Genomic DNA, 16,624 nt, shown 5'->3' with positions numbered 1-16,624 from the left:
ATCCACAGGGTAGGGCACTTGCGTGTGGATTCACTGGGACAAAAAGAGAGGTCAGAGCACTGGGAGAAAAAGATGCTGTTCTTCATGCAAATGTCATCTATATAGAAATCTCAACAGAAGCAATAATTTTTCAAAATTCAACATTAGACCGGCTCATTTCCAACTCAAAAGACTTCATACATTTTTTTTTCTTTTTTGTTTTGTTTTTCTCTTTCAAGACAGGGTATCTCTGCCTTGACTGTCCTGGAATTCACTATGTAGACCACGCTGGCCTCGAACTCACAAGAGATTCACCTGCCTCTGCCTTCTGAGTGCTGGGATTAAAGGTGTGTACCTGGCTTTTCGTGAAAGAACTTTAAACAGGCTGGGCAGATATCCAGATATTATGCAAAAATAAAGTACATATAACAAATTTTAATTTCATACGGTAATAAAATTCATATTTTTTTCACTGTATCTAGAAATTCTGGCTGGAGTACCCAAAGATTTGGTGTGAGGATTGAGTGAGTTAATACAGGGTAAAGCATTTCATATTTCTGTCACATAGTAATTTGCAACTATGATGACAAAAATTGCTAAAATGATTGTCTTTCCTTCAAACTCTTTTCTGTGTGCCAGAATACCCAACAGAAGCCAGGATGCACAATGTACCATTGAGGAAAATGTTCAGCGACAGGGGAAGTCTCCTACATTTGAGATTTCCCTCTACTTGAAATGCCACAGCTTATGTCTTTCCTAAAATGTTCCAGGTACTGACTCATTAAAAACAAAAAACAAAAAACAAAAAAAAAAAACAGCTGTTGGTTCAAGTCAACCAGTCCAATTTTGTTTAATTTTATTAATTTCTGCTTTTATCTTAATGTTCAGGCTTTCTTGTTTTCTAAACAATGCATTTAAGTCGATACGTTTTCCCCAGGATATTGCTTTCCCCAGCATCTTGTCCCTATGACTTGATAATTAAAGGTGATGTTGTAAATAAAACGCTCAATACTGGTTAGACGCTTACACGTTACATTTACACGTTCTTCTGTCCTGGGCAAAACCAGGACATCTAATTTTTGAGACAGGGTCTCTCTATGAGTCCTGGCTGTCCTGGAGCTCGTTATGTAGGTAGACAGGCTATCCTCGAATTCAGAGATCTTTCTGCCTTTGCTGGGATTAAATCCCGTGCTGGGATTCAATGATGGCGCCACCACGCCAAGCAACATTTTCCTGTCATTCACAGAAAACCACCTTCCTCACTTGCCCCGCCCCTCGGGGCGGGATCGGTCGTGACTCCACCCCCCTCTACACGCCCTCCCGGTTCCCATGACACCACGCAGGCACTGTCAACACGTGAGGCAAACCCAAAGTCTCCTTCCGCTGTAATGAACCAATTCTGAACTGCGGTGGGGAGAGGAGAGGAATAGTCCCTTGGCAACCGAGTACGGCTCTATAGGAGGCAGGAAGGGGCAGGCTTAAGGGCGGAAGAAACCGGAAGCTGCTCTTCCTGCGGCCGGACTGGGCGATGCTCCTCCGGGAGGCGGGCTCAGGAGTGCGGAGGGATCCGTGGCGGGCCGCGGGGGCGCTCCGCCTCCTCTCAGGCAGGCTAGCGGCGCGGGCGGCAGTTGCTGTGGTTTCGGTGCTGAGGTGGCCCTGTGCGCGCCCAGGCTTGCGGGTTCGCGTCGCGCCGCCGCTTCCCGCCGTCAGTGGCTGCAGCCCAGCGTCCTTCCTTCGGACCCGGCGGCACCCTCTCTCCTTCGCCGCTCGGTGCCGACTTCCAGTCCGGCCTAGGGCGGCTGCGGGGCCGCGGCTGACGAGATGTTCAAGAACACGTTCCAGAGCGGCTTCCTCTCCATCCTCTACAGCATCGGCAGCAAGCCCCTGCAGATCTGGGACAAAAAGGTGAGCGGCCCGGCGGGGGCGGGGCGGGGGGGGGCGGGGCCAGCCCGAGTCCTCGCCGCTCACGTGATGGTGTGACTGCTGAGCCTCGGCTTCCCGGTCAGTAGAATGGGTGCCGAGTGCCCACCGCCTATCTTGAAACGCATATCCCTGCGATGAAAGGCATGCACGTGTTCTCTGGTGCCAGGCACTGTGCTGCTCTGTAGATGTCGGGCCTTTGTCCTGAACGTAGGCGCAGCCACAACCGCACGGGCCCAACCAGACGTGTTCAGGTCTCATTCATTAGCTCCTTCTGTTTCACTGACCGCTGACGGTCTAACCTTTGGAACCTGCTGCAAGCTCCCTGTGCCTTGGAGTCTGTACTGTTCCTCCCTTACCCTCTTTCTCCATTGGGAAATTGCAGAATGGTGATTTATTGTCCCAGGCTTCTCGGGAGCTATAAATTCAGACCTCCGTATTTTATCCAGGCTTCCTCTAGAATGGATGGTATTTTCGCCTACCACGTGAGATGGTGGCCCTCCCTGGCCACTTTTGGAGATGTTAAGATCTAGCTGGATGTGAGTTGGTCTACATTTATTATCTTGGCGTTTCATTTCTCATGAAGATAGCCGGAGCAATCAGCTGGACCTTTTTTTTTTTTTGATATAAAGTGGGCACTCTAATGCGGAAGCCGTCGATTTAGGGAATATCTTTAGTACTTCCCTCTTCAGGAGAGGATGGAGAGAGGTGGTGTGCCTAGTGGAGTATTTATAGAGGTGTATGGGCGAAGTAAGCCAAGTTTAGAACAGTACAGCATCTTTGCTTATTTGCAGAGGAGGGCTTTGGGCCACACAGTGGTTGAGAGCGCACCTGCACTGCCTTCTGCTTGTCACTGCTAGGCAGTTTTGTGTTCTGAGAGCAGCTTTGAGAGAAACATGTTTGGATTATCATGTCGTTTGGTTAAGACAGTTGAGAGTTCCACAAGATCCAGCATTTGATCCATGAGCAGTCTGACCATCTTCTCTTTCCAATGATTCTGTCCATAGCTAGAGTTACATCAAGAGTATTGCATAGGGAGCAGACCCTTAACTACTCCCCCTCCCCCCACCATGTTCCTGATCTTTTGTTCACTTTGAAATGAAGCATCAGGAGCTATTAAATTAGACCTCTGCAAAGAGAACCCAGAATGGGTCGTCCGTGTGCCCCCTCCCCACCCCCCTCCGGCATCGTTGGCAGGATGATGGCTCACCAGCCTTGGTATCTTGTCTGCTATGAACAGAAGGTATGGAGAGTGCTGGCTTGTGTGCTACTTGAACTTGGAAACTGAGCTATATTAAGTGTTTGTGTAAAGCAGTCAGAGCAGGTCGGGAGAACATGCTGGATTGTGGTGGGACGGTAGTGGTATAAAGCTTTTATAACAAGCATCCATTTGACACCACCCTGGCTGTGATCTGGGATGTGTTTTGTCTTTTTCTTTCAAGCATGGCTTTTTGACTAGTCAACATGTTTACCCATGGCATATGAAAGCAGAGTAACCATGGTGCGTTGTGTCCCTTAACAATGCCACTAGAGGTCTGATGGTACCCTGATGACATAAACACATATGAAGCATTGTTAGAGCAAATTAAACAGACATTTTTTGGCAAACTCCAGAACATTCATTTTGAGCCAAATTGTCACAATACAAAATAAATTAATTACATGTTTCCAGCTCTTTATTGAGATGAGAGTAGAAAGAGGAAAGGGGAAGTTTGGGCCTATCCACATCAGCTTTGTTGTTACTGGGATTTTCCTCAGTTAAGTTATAAAGTTCTCAGTAACCAGGAATCCAGACCAGTCAAGGAAATACTGGGAATTGATAATGTTTATCACTGATTTATTGAGCATCATCTGAGTGACTGGCATTGTAAAGAGTTTGGAAGAAACAGAATTGTGAACACCCACCCCCCCCACCCCCACCCAGCAAATAATTCAGAGCTGTAAGAAGGGTGAAGTCTGATTGTGGGGTGAAGGCAGGTCAGGGTGTCTGTATTACCTACATATAGCTTGGTCCTTTGCCAGTAGATAATACGTATTGTCTGTAATGACTGTTTTGAGTCCTTATTTCAATATCACAAATATTTACTATTCTGACTTTGGAGTTTGTGCACAGAGAGAATACCTACTTGGTTTCTGTAAAAAACAATCTTGAAAGATTAAATATAGCATCTGCTTAAGCTACTGAATTAAAATAATGTAGTTTTGATCTGTTGTTTTTTTTACTTTTTACTCTTTTAGGCTTTTTTTATTTTTGGTTTTTCGAGACAGGGTTTCTCTGTGTAGCCTGTCCTGGCACTCGCTCTGGAGGCCAGGCTGGCCTCGAACTCACAGAGATCCGCCTGCCTCTGCCTCCCCATGTGCTGGGATTAAAGGCTTGTGCCACCAATGCCCGGACTATTTTAGGCTCTTTTGGGAGCCCACCACACAGCTCCCAAATGAATCACACATGGAGAGACTTATTCTTTCTAATGAATGCCCAGCCTTAGCTTGGCTTGTTTCTTGCTTTTCTTTTTTTTTTTTTTTTTTTTTTTTTTTTTTTTTTGGTTTTTTGAGACAGGGTTTCTCTGTGTAGCTTTGGAGCCTATTCTGGCACTCACTCTGGAGACCAGGCTGGCCTCGAACTCACAGAGATCCACCTGCCTCTGCCTCCCTAGTGCTGGGATTAAAGGCTTGCGCCACCAACGCCCGGCTTGCCAGCTTTTCTTAAATTATCCTATCTACCTTTTCCCTCTGGCCTTTTATCTTTTCTTCTGTATATCTTACTTTCACTCTTATTCCGTGCTGGCTGGCCCCTAGTGTCCTCCTCAGTCTCTTACTCTGTCCCTTCAGATTTCTCCTATTTATCCTCTCTGCCTGCCAGCCCCACTTATCCTTTCTCCTACCTTGCCATTGGCTGTTCAGCTCTTTATTAGACCATCAGATGTTTTAGACAGTAACACAGCTTCACAGAATTAAACAAATGCAGCATAAACAAAAGCAACACATCTTTACATCATTAAACAAATGTTCCAGAGCATAAACAAATGTAACACACCTTAAAATAATATTCTACAACAGTAGTTCTTTGGCTTTTCCAATCCCAAGAGGCTCAGGCAGATGCTCTGCCATGCACTTAAATAGTTCTCCAAGATCCCCTCCCCTCCTTAGAGACAGGTTCCTGCTGCACCTAGTCCACTTTCTTCAATTGACAACCTCTGCACTTGTTGCTCCCCAGCCTTCACCCAAACTCTGCCCACACAAGTGCTGAGATTAAAGGCGTGTACCACCACCACTTGGCCTCAGTTTCCCTCTTGTCACACTTGAATTTAGTTAAGATTTGGCTATACTAGTTTCCTGGTAGAGATGTTTGTAGGTTTTCAGACCAAGAGTGTAGAAAAAAACCAACAGGTTGTTTAATGTTCCTTAATTTCTGGAACCAACAAATCTTACACTTATTCAAGATGTTAGAGCTTGTGAGCACAACTTCAATCAGGTGAATCTGTGAGTTCGAGGCCAGCCAGGGTGACATAGTGAAATCTTGTCTCAAAAAACAAAAATAAATAAAAGAAGTGTTCCTCATCCTGCATGCCTTTCAGTCCTCTTTGCTGCTCCCTGGAGTCCCATGGGATTGGTTAACGCATCCTGCTCTCTCTTCCTTCCCTCCCTCCCATCGTCTCTTCCTCTCAGCTGCTGCCGTTTCTGTTTCCACATGAAATCAGACTATCAGAGTCTTTTGATGTTGTTGTTGAATAGTCATGATGACTGGGTCCCCATTCCTCATTCCTCATTTTAAGGATGAACAAAGTCTTTCTCCAGAATTAAAAATAAATAAACCATTGCATTTGTGTGTGTGTGTGTGTGTGTGTGTGTGTGTGTGTGTGTGTGTGTGTGTACATGATCGTGCCTGTGCCCATGGAAGTCAAAGGACAAATTGTAGGAGTCAGTTCTCTTTCACCACATGGATCCAAGAATTTAACTCGGGACATCAGGCTTGGCCGCAAGTGATTGATTATCTGCTGCTCCACTTTGCTGGCCGTAGACACTAACTTTTAGCTTGGCAAACCTTGTTGATGTATGTTAAATCATTACGTGGATGGAATTGAGTGCCTTTGGATAGAGTAAAATGATTTTCACTTTCCCAAGATCAGTCTTTAATGATTAATAGCTTTTACTATGACTGGATGAAAACACGAGTTCTGCTTACTTGTGCCCTTTCAAGAAATACTGTGAGTCAGATGGTGGTGGTGGTGGTGCACACCTTTAATCCAGCACTTCAGAGGCAAAGGCAGGGGAATATCTATGAGTTTAAGGTCAGCCTGGTGTATAGCATGAGTGCCAACGGCCGATCTGCTGTGTAAGTAGTCCTAAAAAGTAAAGCAAATGGAGAGTAGCCCAAGGTCCCATGAGCCTGAGCTATGACCACAGTTTCCCACAGAGGGCTCCCTTTGTCTGCTTTCTGTCTTGGAGCCAGGCCCCTGGCCCTGGGTAGACACTTTTCCTGCTGCAGTGGCCTGCTCTAAGGGCTTAATGTAAATTGGGACATGTGTCATTAAGAGGACATGCCAGATGGCTGAGGGTTCAGCTGCCTGCCAGGATGAGTGAGTGGAGCCAGAAAATGAAAGTGGGGGGAAGGGATGGGAATGGTACAGCTAATATGTTATTTTTGAATCACTCTGTAGAATTGTGGACATTGGTCAGCTTCCTCCCTATCCCTGAAGTATTATTTTTCTCTCATCTTGACCCTCCTCCCTAGGGCTTACACTGAGAAGGCGGGGAAATCAGTGTTCTTTATTAGTTGCCCAGCAACCATGAAAAGCCTAGGAGATAAACCTAAGGTTTGTTCCTTTGGTGTCTGTAGTACTGAAGATCATCCCCTGTAATTGCCAGTAATTGGGTTCAAAAACCTCCACATACTTAATGTGTCGGATGAGAGGGGGCTGGGAGGGGTCATGGTTCATAGGAATAAATAAGAATTAAAATATAATCACATTTTCGTATGTCATTAAGAAATCCATTCATTTTTTTTTCATTTTTTTCTTGTGTTGATGGGTAGTTATGTGTACATGCACATGTGTGGAGTATATGTGCTATGTGTTTACTTGTGGAGGCTAGAGGTGGACACTGGATGCCTTTTAAGGTGGCTAACCAGTGAACTCAGGGATCTTCCTGTCTACCCAACCCCCACCTCCCAGTGCTGGGATTATAGGCAGCACATTGCCACACCCAGCTTTTTTCTTTCTTTCTTTCTTTTCTTTTTCTTTTTTTTGTTTTTGTTTTTGTTTTTGTTTTTAGAGATAGGCTTTCTTTTGTAACAGTCCTGGCTGTCCTGAAAGTCACAGAAATCCACCTGCCTCTGCCTATGCCTCCTGGGTGCTGGGATTAAAGGTGTGCCCCACTTTTATGTGGATGCTGGGATTCATACAAGACAAGGTCTTCACAATATAGCCCAGGCTACCCTGGAGTTACAAAGCCTAAGGTAGTCATAAACGTGTGTCAGTCTTCCTGCCTCAATCTCCTAAGTGCTAAGATTATAGGCATCAGCCAGGAATGTGCATCTAGGACTCCACACCTGTGAAGACCAGGAATCAGACCAGGAATTTTGACTGTAATCTTATTTTTGCCCTTTTTGTTCAATGATGGAGTAAGAGCAGAAGATGGATTGTGCCACCCACTTTCAGAGTGGGTCTTCACTCCTCATTTAAACTTCTCTGGAAGCACCCTAGTGGACATCCAGAGGTGCATCTCCATCACACTGGATAGTGTAACATGAAAAATAAAAGACCCAGTATTTGGGTTCAGACTTCAAGCTGAAGAACAGAAAAGCAAAGTAGTGTAGTAGGCTACTAGCTCTTACCACTACCTCAGGCTGAAAGGGCTAGTCCTGCTGCCTCTCCTCAGCGTGGCTGGAGAATCCTGAGACTGAATGGCTTCCTATCCTCCGTGTGGATGGAGAATGAATGCCTGATACTGAGACCCTGCTCCTATCTTATATACCTCCCTAATGCTAGGATAAAAGGCGTGTGATTCCAGGTGCTGAGATCATCTTTGTGTGAGCTGTTTCTCTTTAGGACTGGATCAATCTCTGTAAATCTGGGTGGCCTTGAACTCACAGAGATCCTCTTAATCCTGAGTTCTAGGATTAAAGGTGTGTGCCAATACCTCCTAGTTTCTGGCTGCTGGGATTAAAGGTGTGTGCCTGACTTCTATGGCTTGTGGCTAACTTTGATTTCTGAATCCTCAGACAAGCTTTAATAAATCATAAATAATATATCACCACAGGATAGTAAAGCCAAAAAAAGAAAAAAGAAAAAAGAAAAAATAAGTCTCTCATAGGCAACACTGATTGTGATAGTATATCATGGATGAAAGGATTAATGTTAGAAGTGGTGCACACTGATTAGAGGAAAAAGTTGAGTGAAATCTGCTTCCACCTTGGGCCCTAAGTGTCAACAGATACATTTTTATGTTCATCCGAGGGCCAGGCCTGCCCAGTGAACTCTGAGCTAAGGAAAGGAAGTTGAGACTTTCAGAGACATACATCTTACCACATGTGTTTATGAGGAGCTGCTCAGAGGGATGGGCTGACTTCCTGGAGGGCCTGGACAATTGAAGGCGGTGACAGCCTGTGTCTTTGTTTGGCTTTGTTTTTGTTGGAGACAGGGTCTTACTGTGTAGCCCTGGCTAGCAAGAAATTTTCTATGTACACCAGGCTAGCCTCAAAACTTACTGAGATCCTTCTAGTTTCCAAGTGCTAGGTTTACAGGCATGCACTACCACGCCCCAGCTTAGTCTGTAATTTAATGTAGTCATTTCTAGAGGGCAGAGGGTGGAAACCTTGCCCCAAGAACCACTCCTTTGTTTAAGAGCTTTAGAGAAGAGACTTTGAGAAGTTTCCTGTCCTTGAACTCTCATATCCCAGTCAATCAGCACTCCACTCCTTTCTTTCCAGTGAGTTTGTGTTTGCAGCCCCTTGAAAGGGGTCTTAAGGGGGGGGGGTGTGATTTACTAACAAATCAGGTTCACTTGCCTCTGGGTGAGGAGAGGCCCAGGGATTCTAGAGTCTGTCCTAGCTCCCACTGTTGTCCTCTGTGTGCTTTGTAAGGCATTGTTCCCTTTCTAAGGACTTGAGTGGATCAGATTTGCAAGCTGTAAACTTGGAGAAGGGCAGAAGGCCAATTTCCTCACAGTTCCTCTCTGTGAGAACTGGCTGCTTTCTGAGCCAAGGGAGACCTCTTGTTGACTCTAGACAGAGAACTTTTCGGAAATGTTAAGATTAACTCCATGATTTGAAACAATGTTGGATAAATAGCAACATGTTGCCTTTTAGCAATAGTAGTAGACTTGAGGCCCTAATTACTTATTAGTCTCTTGAATTCCCTGCCCTTGTAGCTACCTTTTAAAGAAGGAATGTTTATGCTATTGAGAATAACTAGTGGTATGGTGTAAAACTAATATTGTATCTTATTGGAATGTTCCCAGTTCTTAACAGTAGAGTTATAGCACATTATTTGTAAATAATTTCTTGACAGATTCCTCATTCAATAAGTTGCCTGATTTTCCACAAAATATAGAGGAGAAAGAAATATTGCTACCTTAGTTGGGAACATTGGGGAAAGAGGTGGGCAGTGCTGGCATGTCCTACACAGACTTGAGCCTTTGTGTTCCTAATCTCTGTTGGAAAGTGGCCCAGAATTCAAAGCAGGAGGACATTGAATGTGGCCAGCTTTGTTTGAGAAGCTTTTCAATGTGACATTTGGGTCTTGACAACCCAAGAACTGCTCCATTGGCAGAACTGAGAGGCCCATCTAGCCCAGCATTCTGTGCCTGAAAATGGCCCAAAGGGTGTTTTATAAGACACATTCTTACACCACTAGCTTCACGTGCTTTGTGACGCTCACATGCTCTCCCACTTCCTATAATAGTCCATGGTCGATATGTTATCCAGGAATGTTTAAAGCCCTCCTTGAACCTATTCAGATGTGCCAACTTTTAAGGTGACAGATTCCAGAGTCAGCACATATTTGAATGCTTAGCTTATGCCTCACACAGAACTGAGCACTGAAGAAGATCCTAAGGCTGCATGGTATTTGATCCTACTCTTGGCTGAGGTTCACAGACGAGTCCACTGCAGTTGTAGAGCAGGGTGGGTGGTGGTTCCACCACATACAATGAGAATAGATCAAACTCAGTGACAGAGCACACAGAAACTGATGGGAAAGCACAGAGCTGTGTGGAAAAGTATTGTGTAGTAAGCTTTGTTGTCCACTGCCAGCTCATAAAGAACAACATGGAGACTTAATTATGAAAGCTTGGCTTGGCCTTAGCTTAGGCTTGTGCCGCCAGCCCTTTTAAATTAACCCATTTATATTAATCTGTGTTTTGCCATGTAACTTTTTACTGTTTTTTGTTTGTTTGTTTGTTTTTTTGTTTTCATTTTGTTTGTCCATACCTACACCACCCCCTCTGGTGCCTACTCTCTACCTCAGTTATCTACTACTATTTCCTTTCTCTGACTGGAAGTCCCACCTTCCTGCCTAGCTATTGGCTGTTCAGCTCTTTATCAAACCAATCACAGAAGTATGTCTTCACACAGTGTACAAATATCCCAAAAGACTATTGTCAGGCTCATGGTGCTTTCTCTCTATATGCAAATGTAATGGAAAGTAAAATTGTAATCAGTAATGAACAAGGGGATTGAGTCATTGATTATGAAGCCAACACTGCCATTTTTGTCATACCCAGAAGAAATGTTTTTCTTTTTCCTGTTGCCTCTTCTACACCTATTGATTGTTTCCATATTAGCTGCTTCTGAGTTAGGTGCTCAGAAATACTTTGTTATTCCTAATTATTTTGAGAAAATAAGTTAATATTTAATGTGTAATATATAGTATGAATGCATGCATGCATGCATGTATAGTGCTAAATTACGGCATCTAGGCAACATGAGCCAGGAAAGAAAATCAGAAGAGAGAGAGATCAGTTGACTGAAAATGAAGATGTCTGTACATGGTATGGAAAGGATCTGAACTCATACTTAAGAAAAGTATAAAATTACATAAGGAAAAAGTAGGAGTAAACTCAAGGGACACACATACACACACACACACACATGAATACACATTTTCTTTGAGACAAGGTCTTGATGTAGCCCAGGCTGGCCTATAATTCAGAGTAATCGCCTGCCTTAGCTTTCTAGTAGTTAGATTTGAGGTGTGCACCAACAGGCAAAGCTGGGAATACTGCTTTCAACTGCTGCCTTCCTTCTTAGTAACCATTTTGTTGTTTTTTATTTTTAAGACAGGGCCTCTTTACATAGCCCTGACTGTCTTAGAATTTACTATATAGACAGGCTGGCCTCGAACTCACAGAGATGTACCTGCCTCTGCCTCTGCCTCTGCCTCTGAAGTGCTGGGATTAAAGGCATGCACCACCATGCTTGGCTGACAGTAGTTTATTAATCTTTGTGGACAAAGAAGCTATGGTTGCTGGAAGTTCTAGGATGCCCAGTCTCCTACTTAGGATCTCCCATTTACAGTCCTTGGATGCCACATTCATATCTGAGAATGGGACTTTGGGACTTTTATCACTTTGCCTTTGTTTTTTTATTGCTGTGTAGGAGTTGAATAAGAATATACATGAACTTTGCTGTTACAGAATAAAGAGTAAATGTTAGCTGAGCCCGAATCAGAAAGGAATTTATTCCAAATGGCAGGTAGAGGGAATAACATACTCCCTTGTTCATAGGCTTTGACATGCTGTTGCCAACTTGTATGTCATGTGTCTTAGTCCACTTTTCCTCTAATGGGCTCATTCAACCTTCAAAGTTTTTATAAGGCTGTTGTCGAACACTGCAACACTGACAGATTTTCTTCTTTATAGGTACGGAATGGCCACATCAAAAGAATCACTGACAATGACATCCAGTCCCTGGTGCTAGAGATTGAAGGGACAAATGTCAGGTAGGTCGCCAGCTTCATTCTCTAAAAGTGCTGCATCGGGAGGGCAGTATGCCCCAGTGTCAACAGGATCGGCTGTCTGAGGATCCCCTGCACTGCTTACTGCTTATCTCAGGCAGTTTGCTTGATCTCAGCTTTAGTTTCCTCGTCTGCAAAATGGGGGTGTTTTCCTGTAGGGTTCCTGTGAAGATTAACTGTGACTCTTAGACCCATGCCCAGCATAGAGAGCAGTTAGCTGTGTTATTACTGTTCACCCTGAGTATAGAAGAATGCTCTGATCACCCAGCTGCGGCTGTTACGGTTTTCAATAACCCAATTTTTAAATTTTCTATCATGTCATATTTACCTTAGAATTGAAGTCTTTTTTTGGAGACAGGGTTTCTCTGTGTAGCTTTGTAGGCTGTTCTAGAACTTGCTCTGTAGACCAGGCTGGTCTTGAACTCACAGAGATCCGCCTGCCTCTGCCTCCCGAGTGTTGGGATTAAAGGCGTGCGCCACCATCACCTGTCGAATTGAAGTCTTCTTTTACTGGAAGAACTTCCCAGACTGTTTTTCCATACTTTATTGTTGGTCTAAAGTTGTTTGAGTCGGTTCTTGGTTTGTTTTGTTTTGATTTTTTTCTGGGTGGAGGGTTCAAGACAGGGTCTCATTATGTAGCCCTGTCTGTCTTGGAACTTACTATGTACACCAGGCTGGCCTCAAACTCACAGAGATCTGCTTCCCAAATGCTGGGATTAAAGGTGTGCATCACCACCACCTGGCTGGGTTTGATTTTTAAAGATGTGATCTTTTTATGTTGCCCAAACTAGCCTTGATCTCCTATCCTCCAACAGTCTTTCAGATCACTACACTTGACATTTAACTTTTTATTTTGTTTATTTTGTATGTGGATGTAGGGAAGGGAGGATGGTGCTCATGCCATGGTGTGTGTTTGGAGATCAGAGTTTTCTACTTCTACCATGTGGGCCCCAGGGATCAGACTGGTCATCAGGTTTAACCACAAGTACCTTTACCCACTGGTCTGTCTTGCCAGTCCTGGCATTTTAAAAAATGTTGATTAACTGAACTGTTGAGGGGTTCATTAGGTGACAAAGTTGATCCCTTTAGATCCAGTTTGTAATTCTTACTCTTGGATCATGTGGTATTGTACACACCAAAGGAAGAAAGACGAGTAACCCATTCCCTGGTGTTTCTGCTGACAGCACCACATACATCACATGTCCTGCAGACCCCAAGAAGACACTGGGAATCAAACTGCCTTTCCTTGTCATGATCATCAAAAACCTGAAGAAGTATTTTACATTTGAAGTACAGGTGAGTGTGCGGGAGAAACAGGCTCTAAGAATGCATGTTATCCTTTTGTACATACGCTCTTTCTGCCTCTGCTAAAGCTCAGTGAAGTTCTCTTAGGGTGTAAATTTGGTATTCAAAATCAATGTTTTAATGTGAGGTTTCAAAAGAAATAGTACCCAGAAAGTCTAATCAATAGCTACAAGAGTTCAGAGCTTAAGCTTTTAGAGGGAAGAAATATGAAATCATTCTATGGTCTGAGTGTCTACTGGCTGTGGCAGTCAGTGCAGCTGCTGTTGCCTTGTTTTTTGTTTTTTTTTTTTTTGAGACAGGGTTTCTCTGTGGCTTTGGGGGCTGTCCTGGAACTGGCTCTTGTAGACCAGGCTGGCCTCGAACTCACAGAGATCCTGCCTCTGCCTCCCAAGTGCTGGGATTAAAGGCGTGAGCCACCACCACCCGGCTTGCAGCTGCTGTTGTCTTGACAACAAATAAGATAAACTTACTACTTCCAGGCCATCTGTGACAGTGTGACCTGTCTCAGGCCTGTTTATTCTCCCTGGGGTTTGGCCTTGGGAACCAGGCTGTGGAGGCTCGGATTCTTGACTTAACACTTGTCTGAGCCTGAGAACATGGAACTAGTGTGGGCTTTCTCTGGGTGCTACAGGTACTAGATGACAAAAATGTTCGTCGGCGGTTTCGAGCAAGTAACTACCAGAGCACCACCCGAGTCAAGCCTTTCATCTGTACCATGCCCATGCGGCTGGATGATGGCTGGAACCAGATTCAGTTCAACTTATCTGATTTCACCCGGCGGGCGTATGGCACAAACTACATCGAGACCCTGAGAGTGCAGGTACTTTGCCTTTCACACATGTCGTTTTCATACTAGGGGCTCTAGGACACACTCTGGCTGGCTGGCTGGTTGGCTGGCTGGCTTATGACACATGTGACAGAGCAATGTGGGGCTTGTAGCCAAAGTTCCCAAGGCACTGTTCAGGGGGTTTGGGCCTCTAAAAGGTTCAGAGGATATTCTGAGGTCTACTTAAACAAGATAAATTCAAATCAAAATCCTTTCTTTTTTTTTCTAAAAATTTTTACATTTATTTTATGTGTATGTGTGCTTTGCCTGCAAGTACATCTGTGTACCATGTTCATGCTTGGTGTCCTAGAAGTCCAGAAGAGGCTATTGGATTCCAAAAACTAGAGATAGGGATGGTTGTGAGCTATGTACTGTGTGGGTGCTAGGAACTGAACCTGGGTCCTTTGCAAGAGCAACAAGTGTTCTTACTGAGCCAACTCTCTAACACCCTTGATTTTTTTTCTTTCCTTTTCTTTTCTTTTTTGGTTTTTCAAGACAGGGTTTCTCTGTGTAGCTTTGGAGCCTATCCTGGCACTCACTCTGTAGACCAGGCTGGCCTCGAACTCACAGAGACCCGCCTGCCTCTGCCTCCCAAGTTTGGGATTAAAGGAGTGTGCCACCAATGCCCAGCAATCCCCTTGAATTTTTTTAGATTGTTTTATGTATATGAATATTTTCCCTGCATGTATGTGCACTACATGTTTGTCTGAGTAGGTCACAAGAGAGTATCAGATCCTCTAGAACTGGAGTTACAGATAGATGTGAGCCATGGTGTGGGTACTGGGAATTGAACCTAGGTCTTCTTTCTGCATGAACAATAAGTTATCTTAACCAATGAACCATCTCTCCAGCCCCTGAGTCCCCCTCTTGTTGGAGTCTACCCCAAAGCAAAGCCAGTTTGCTAATGGAGATAAAGTTTTGGGAGTACCATGAGAGGGCTTCTGGGAGAATCAGGCAAAGAGCAAGCAGTTGTATTTAGCTGTCAAAATGAGTCTTTTTTCTGCAGATCCATGCAAATTGTCGTATCCGAAGGGTTTACTTCTCAGACAGACTCTACTCAGAAGATGAGCTCCCGGCAGAGTTCAAACTGTATCTTCCAGTTCAGAACAAGGCCAAAGTAAGACATCCTTCCTTAAGGAAGGCAGAGGGATGGGGAGCCATGGCCTAGGACATTCCCTTGACTGAGTTGGCACTGGAGACTTGCTGGCATCTCTTAGTTCTCCTTCCAGCATAGCAGCACCAAGCTGAGGATGGGCTGTGGCCTGTTCTGTTGCTTCCCCCACCACAGTGCATCTCCCCTTCCCTTCTCAGGCCATGGGTCTTCTTGGAAGAATACCCTCTGGCTGATTCTTTGTCAGCCTCAATGAGCAAGCAGTGTACAATTTTGGACACTTTGCATGCACTTTCCTGTTCCAGCTATGCTTGTGTCCCCACAGCCCAGTGTCCACTGGTTATCACCAGAAATAGGGGACTGGTGACATTGACCTTCAGTTTTCTAATAGCTGAAACTGATTGCTCTTTTCTGCTTTTCTCCTTCAGCAATAACTGGATGGCATCTAAGGGGGACAGACTCTGGACATGACTCTTAGTTTAAAAAAACTACATGGAGACAATGCAAAAACATTTAAATAATCCACTGTGCTATGGCTCATTTACTACTTCGTGTCTTTGTCATGGACACCAGTGACCATGCCACAGTTCTGTTACTTGCATTCTAAGTTCAGTGGGGAAAGCAGAGCTTTGAGTGACATACAACTGCTGGGGTTTCCTGTGCTGCCTGCCCTGGCATGTGAGAGACACACGCACAACAAATGCACGGATTTAAAGACGTCCTACAAGGCAGATTCAGACCAATATTTCTTCCTACAATTTATTCTTTCTTTTATATATTATCTAAATATATGTATATGTTGTGTAATACGCATAATCTGGAAATGAATAAAATGCTATATTCTTGGTTTGTAAAGTTGTTTTCTACTTTACTTTTTTATGGTTATGTTTCTCTTTCCATTTTGCTATGACAGTACAGCCATTTGCATGCAGTGTAAAACAGGCCTGTATGTACTGACTGGAGCAACTTCTAGATCAACTAATAACAGAGTTACAGCCAGGTTGTCACCAGAGAGTCACTTTAGTGGGGGGAGGGGTGAGTGTAAATTGAGTTAATACAAAATGCCGTCTAACATAAGTTTCTCTTCCACACATTTGAAGATCCCCTTAGAGCCCTTCACGGTTCTCAGTTGGATTCTCCTGCATTGGAGCAGGTCACCAGATAAGGACTTGCCAGATCACTTTTGCATCCTACAACCAGTGCAGTGGCTCTGAGGTCACATCTTTGTTTTTATTTGTTTATAAGTTTGCAAAAGAACTTGTTTTTGAGAAAAGGTCTCCCTGCATAGCCCTGGCTACCATGGAACTCTCAGAGATCCTCCTACGTCTGCCTCCCCAGTACTAGGATTAAAGGTCTGTGCCACCACTCCCCCCAAAATAACATTTTTTTAAAAATTATATGTATTATTTATGGGAGGGGTTGTACATGTGGAGGTCAGAGGACAACTTTCAGGAGTCAATTTTCTCCTTCCTCAGTGTGGGTCTTGGGGATTGAATTCAAGTAGTTCATCCTGGCAGCAAGTGTCTACTG

General features: G+C 44.3%; 1 protein-coding gene across 2 annotated transcripts; it reads left to right on the top strand.

Moving 5' to 3' along the window:
- Positions 1-1,610: 1,610 nt before the first annotated feature.
- Cfap20 (cilia and flagella associated protein 20) lies at positions 1,611-15,780 on the top strand. Of its 2 annotated transcripts, XM_027405704.2 has the most exons (6): positions 1,616-1,884; positions 11,758-11,837; positions 13,037-13,148; positions 13,789-13,977; positions 14,990-15,100; positions 15,523-15,780. In XM_027405704.2, exons 1-6 carry the CDS (start codon positions 1,801-1,803, stop codon positions 15,526-15,528), a joined length of 582 nt encoding a protein of 193 aa, XP_027261505.1. In that variant the 5' UTR covers positions 1,616-1,800; the 3' UTR covers positions 15,529-15,780. The 2 variants fall into 2 exon arrangements, with proteins under 2 accessions (XP_027261506.1, XP_027261505.1); XM_027405705.2 differs by lacking the exon at positions 14,990-15,100 and having other exon boundaries at positions 1,611-1,884.
- Positions 15,781-16,624: the final 844 nt, after the last annotated feature.

The sequence above is a fragment of the Cricetulus griseus genome, chromosome 3, assembly GCF_003668045.3.
Source record: "Cricetulus griseus strain 17A/GY chromosome 3, alternate assembly CriGri-PICRH-1.0, whole genome shotgun sequence".
Taxonomy (NCBI): Eukaryota; Metazoa; Chordata; class Mammalia; order Rodentia; family Cricetidae; genus Cricetulus; species Cricetulus griseus.
The sequence above is the reverse complement of the archived record's forward strand: the minus strand, read 5'-3'. Positions and strand labels throughout refer to the sequence as shown.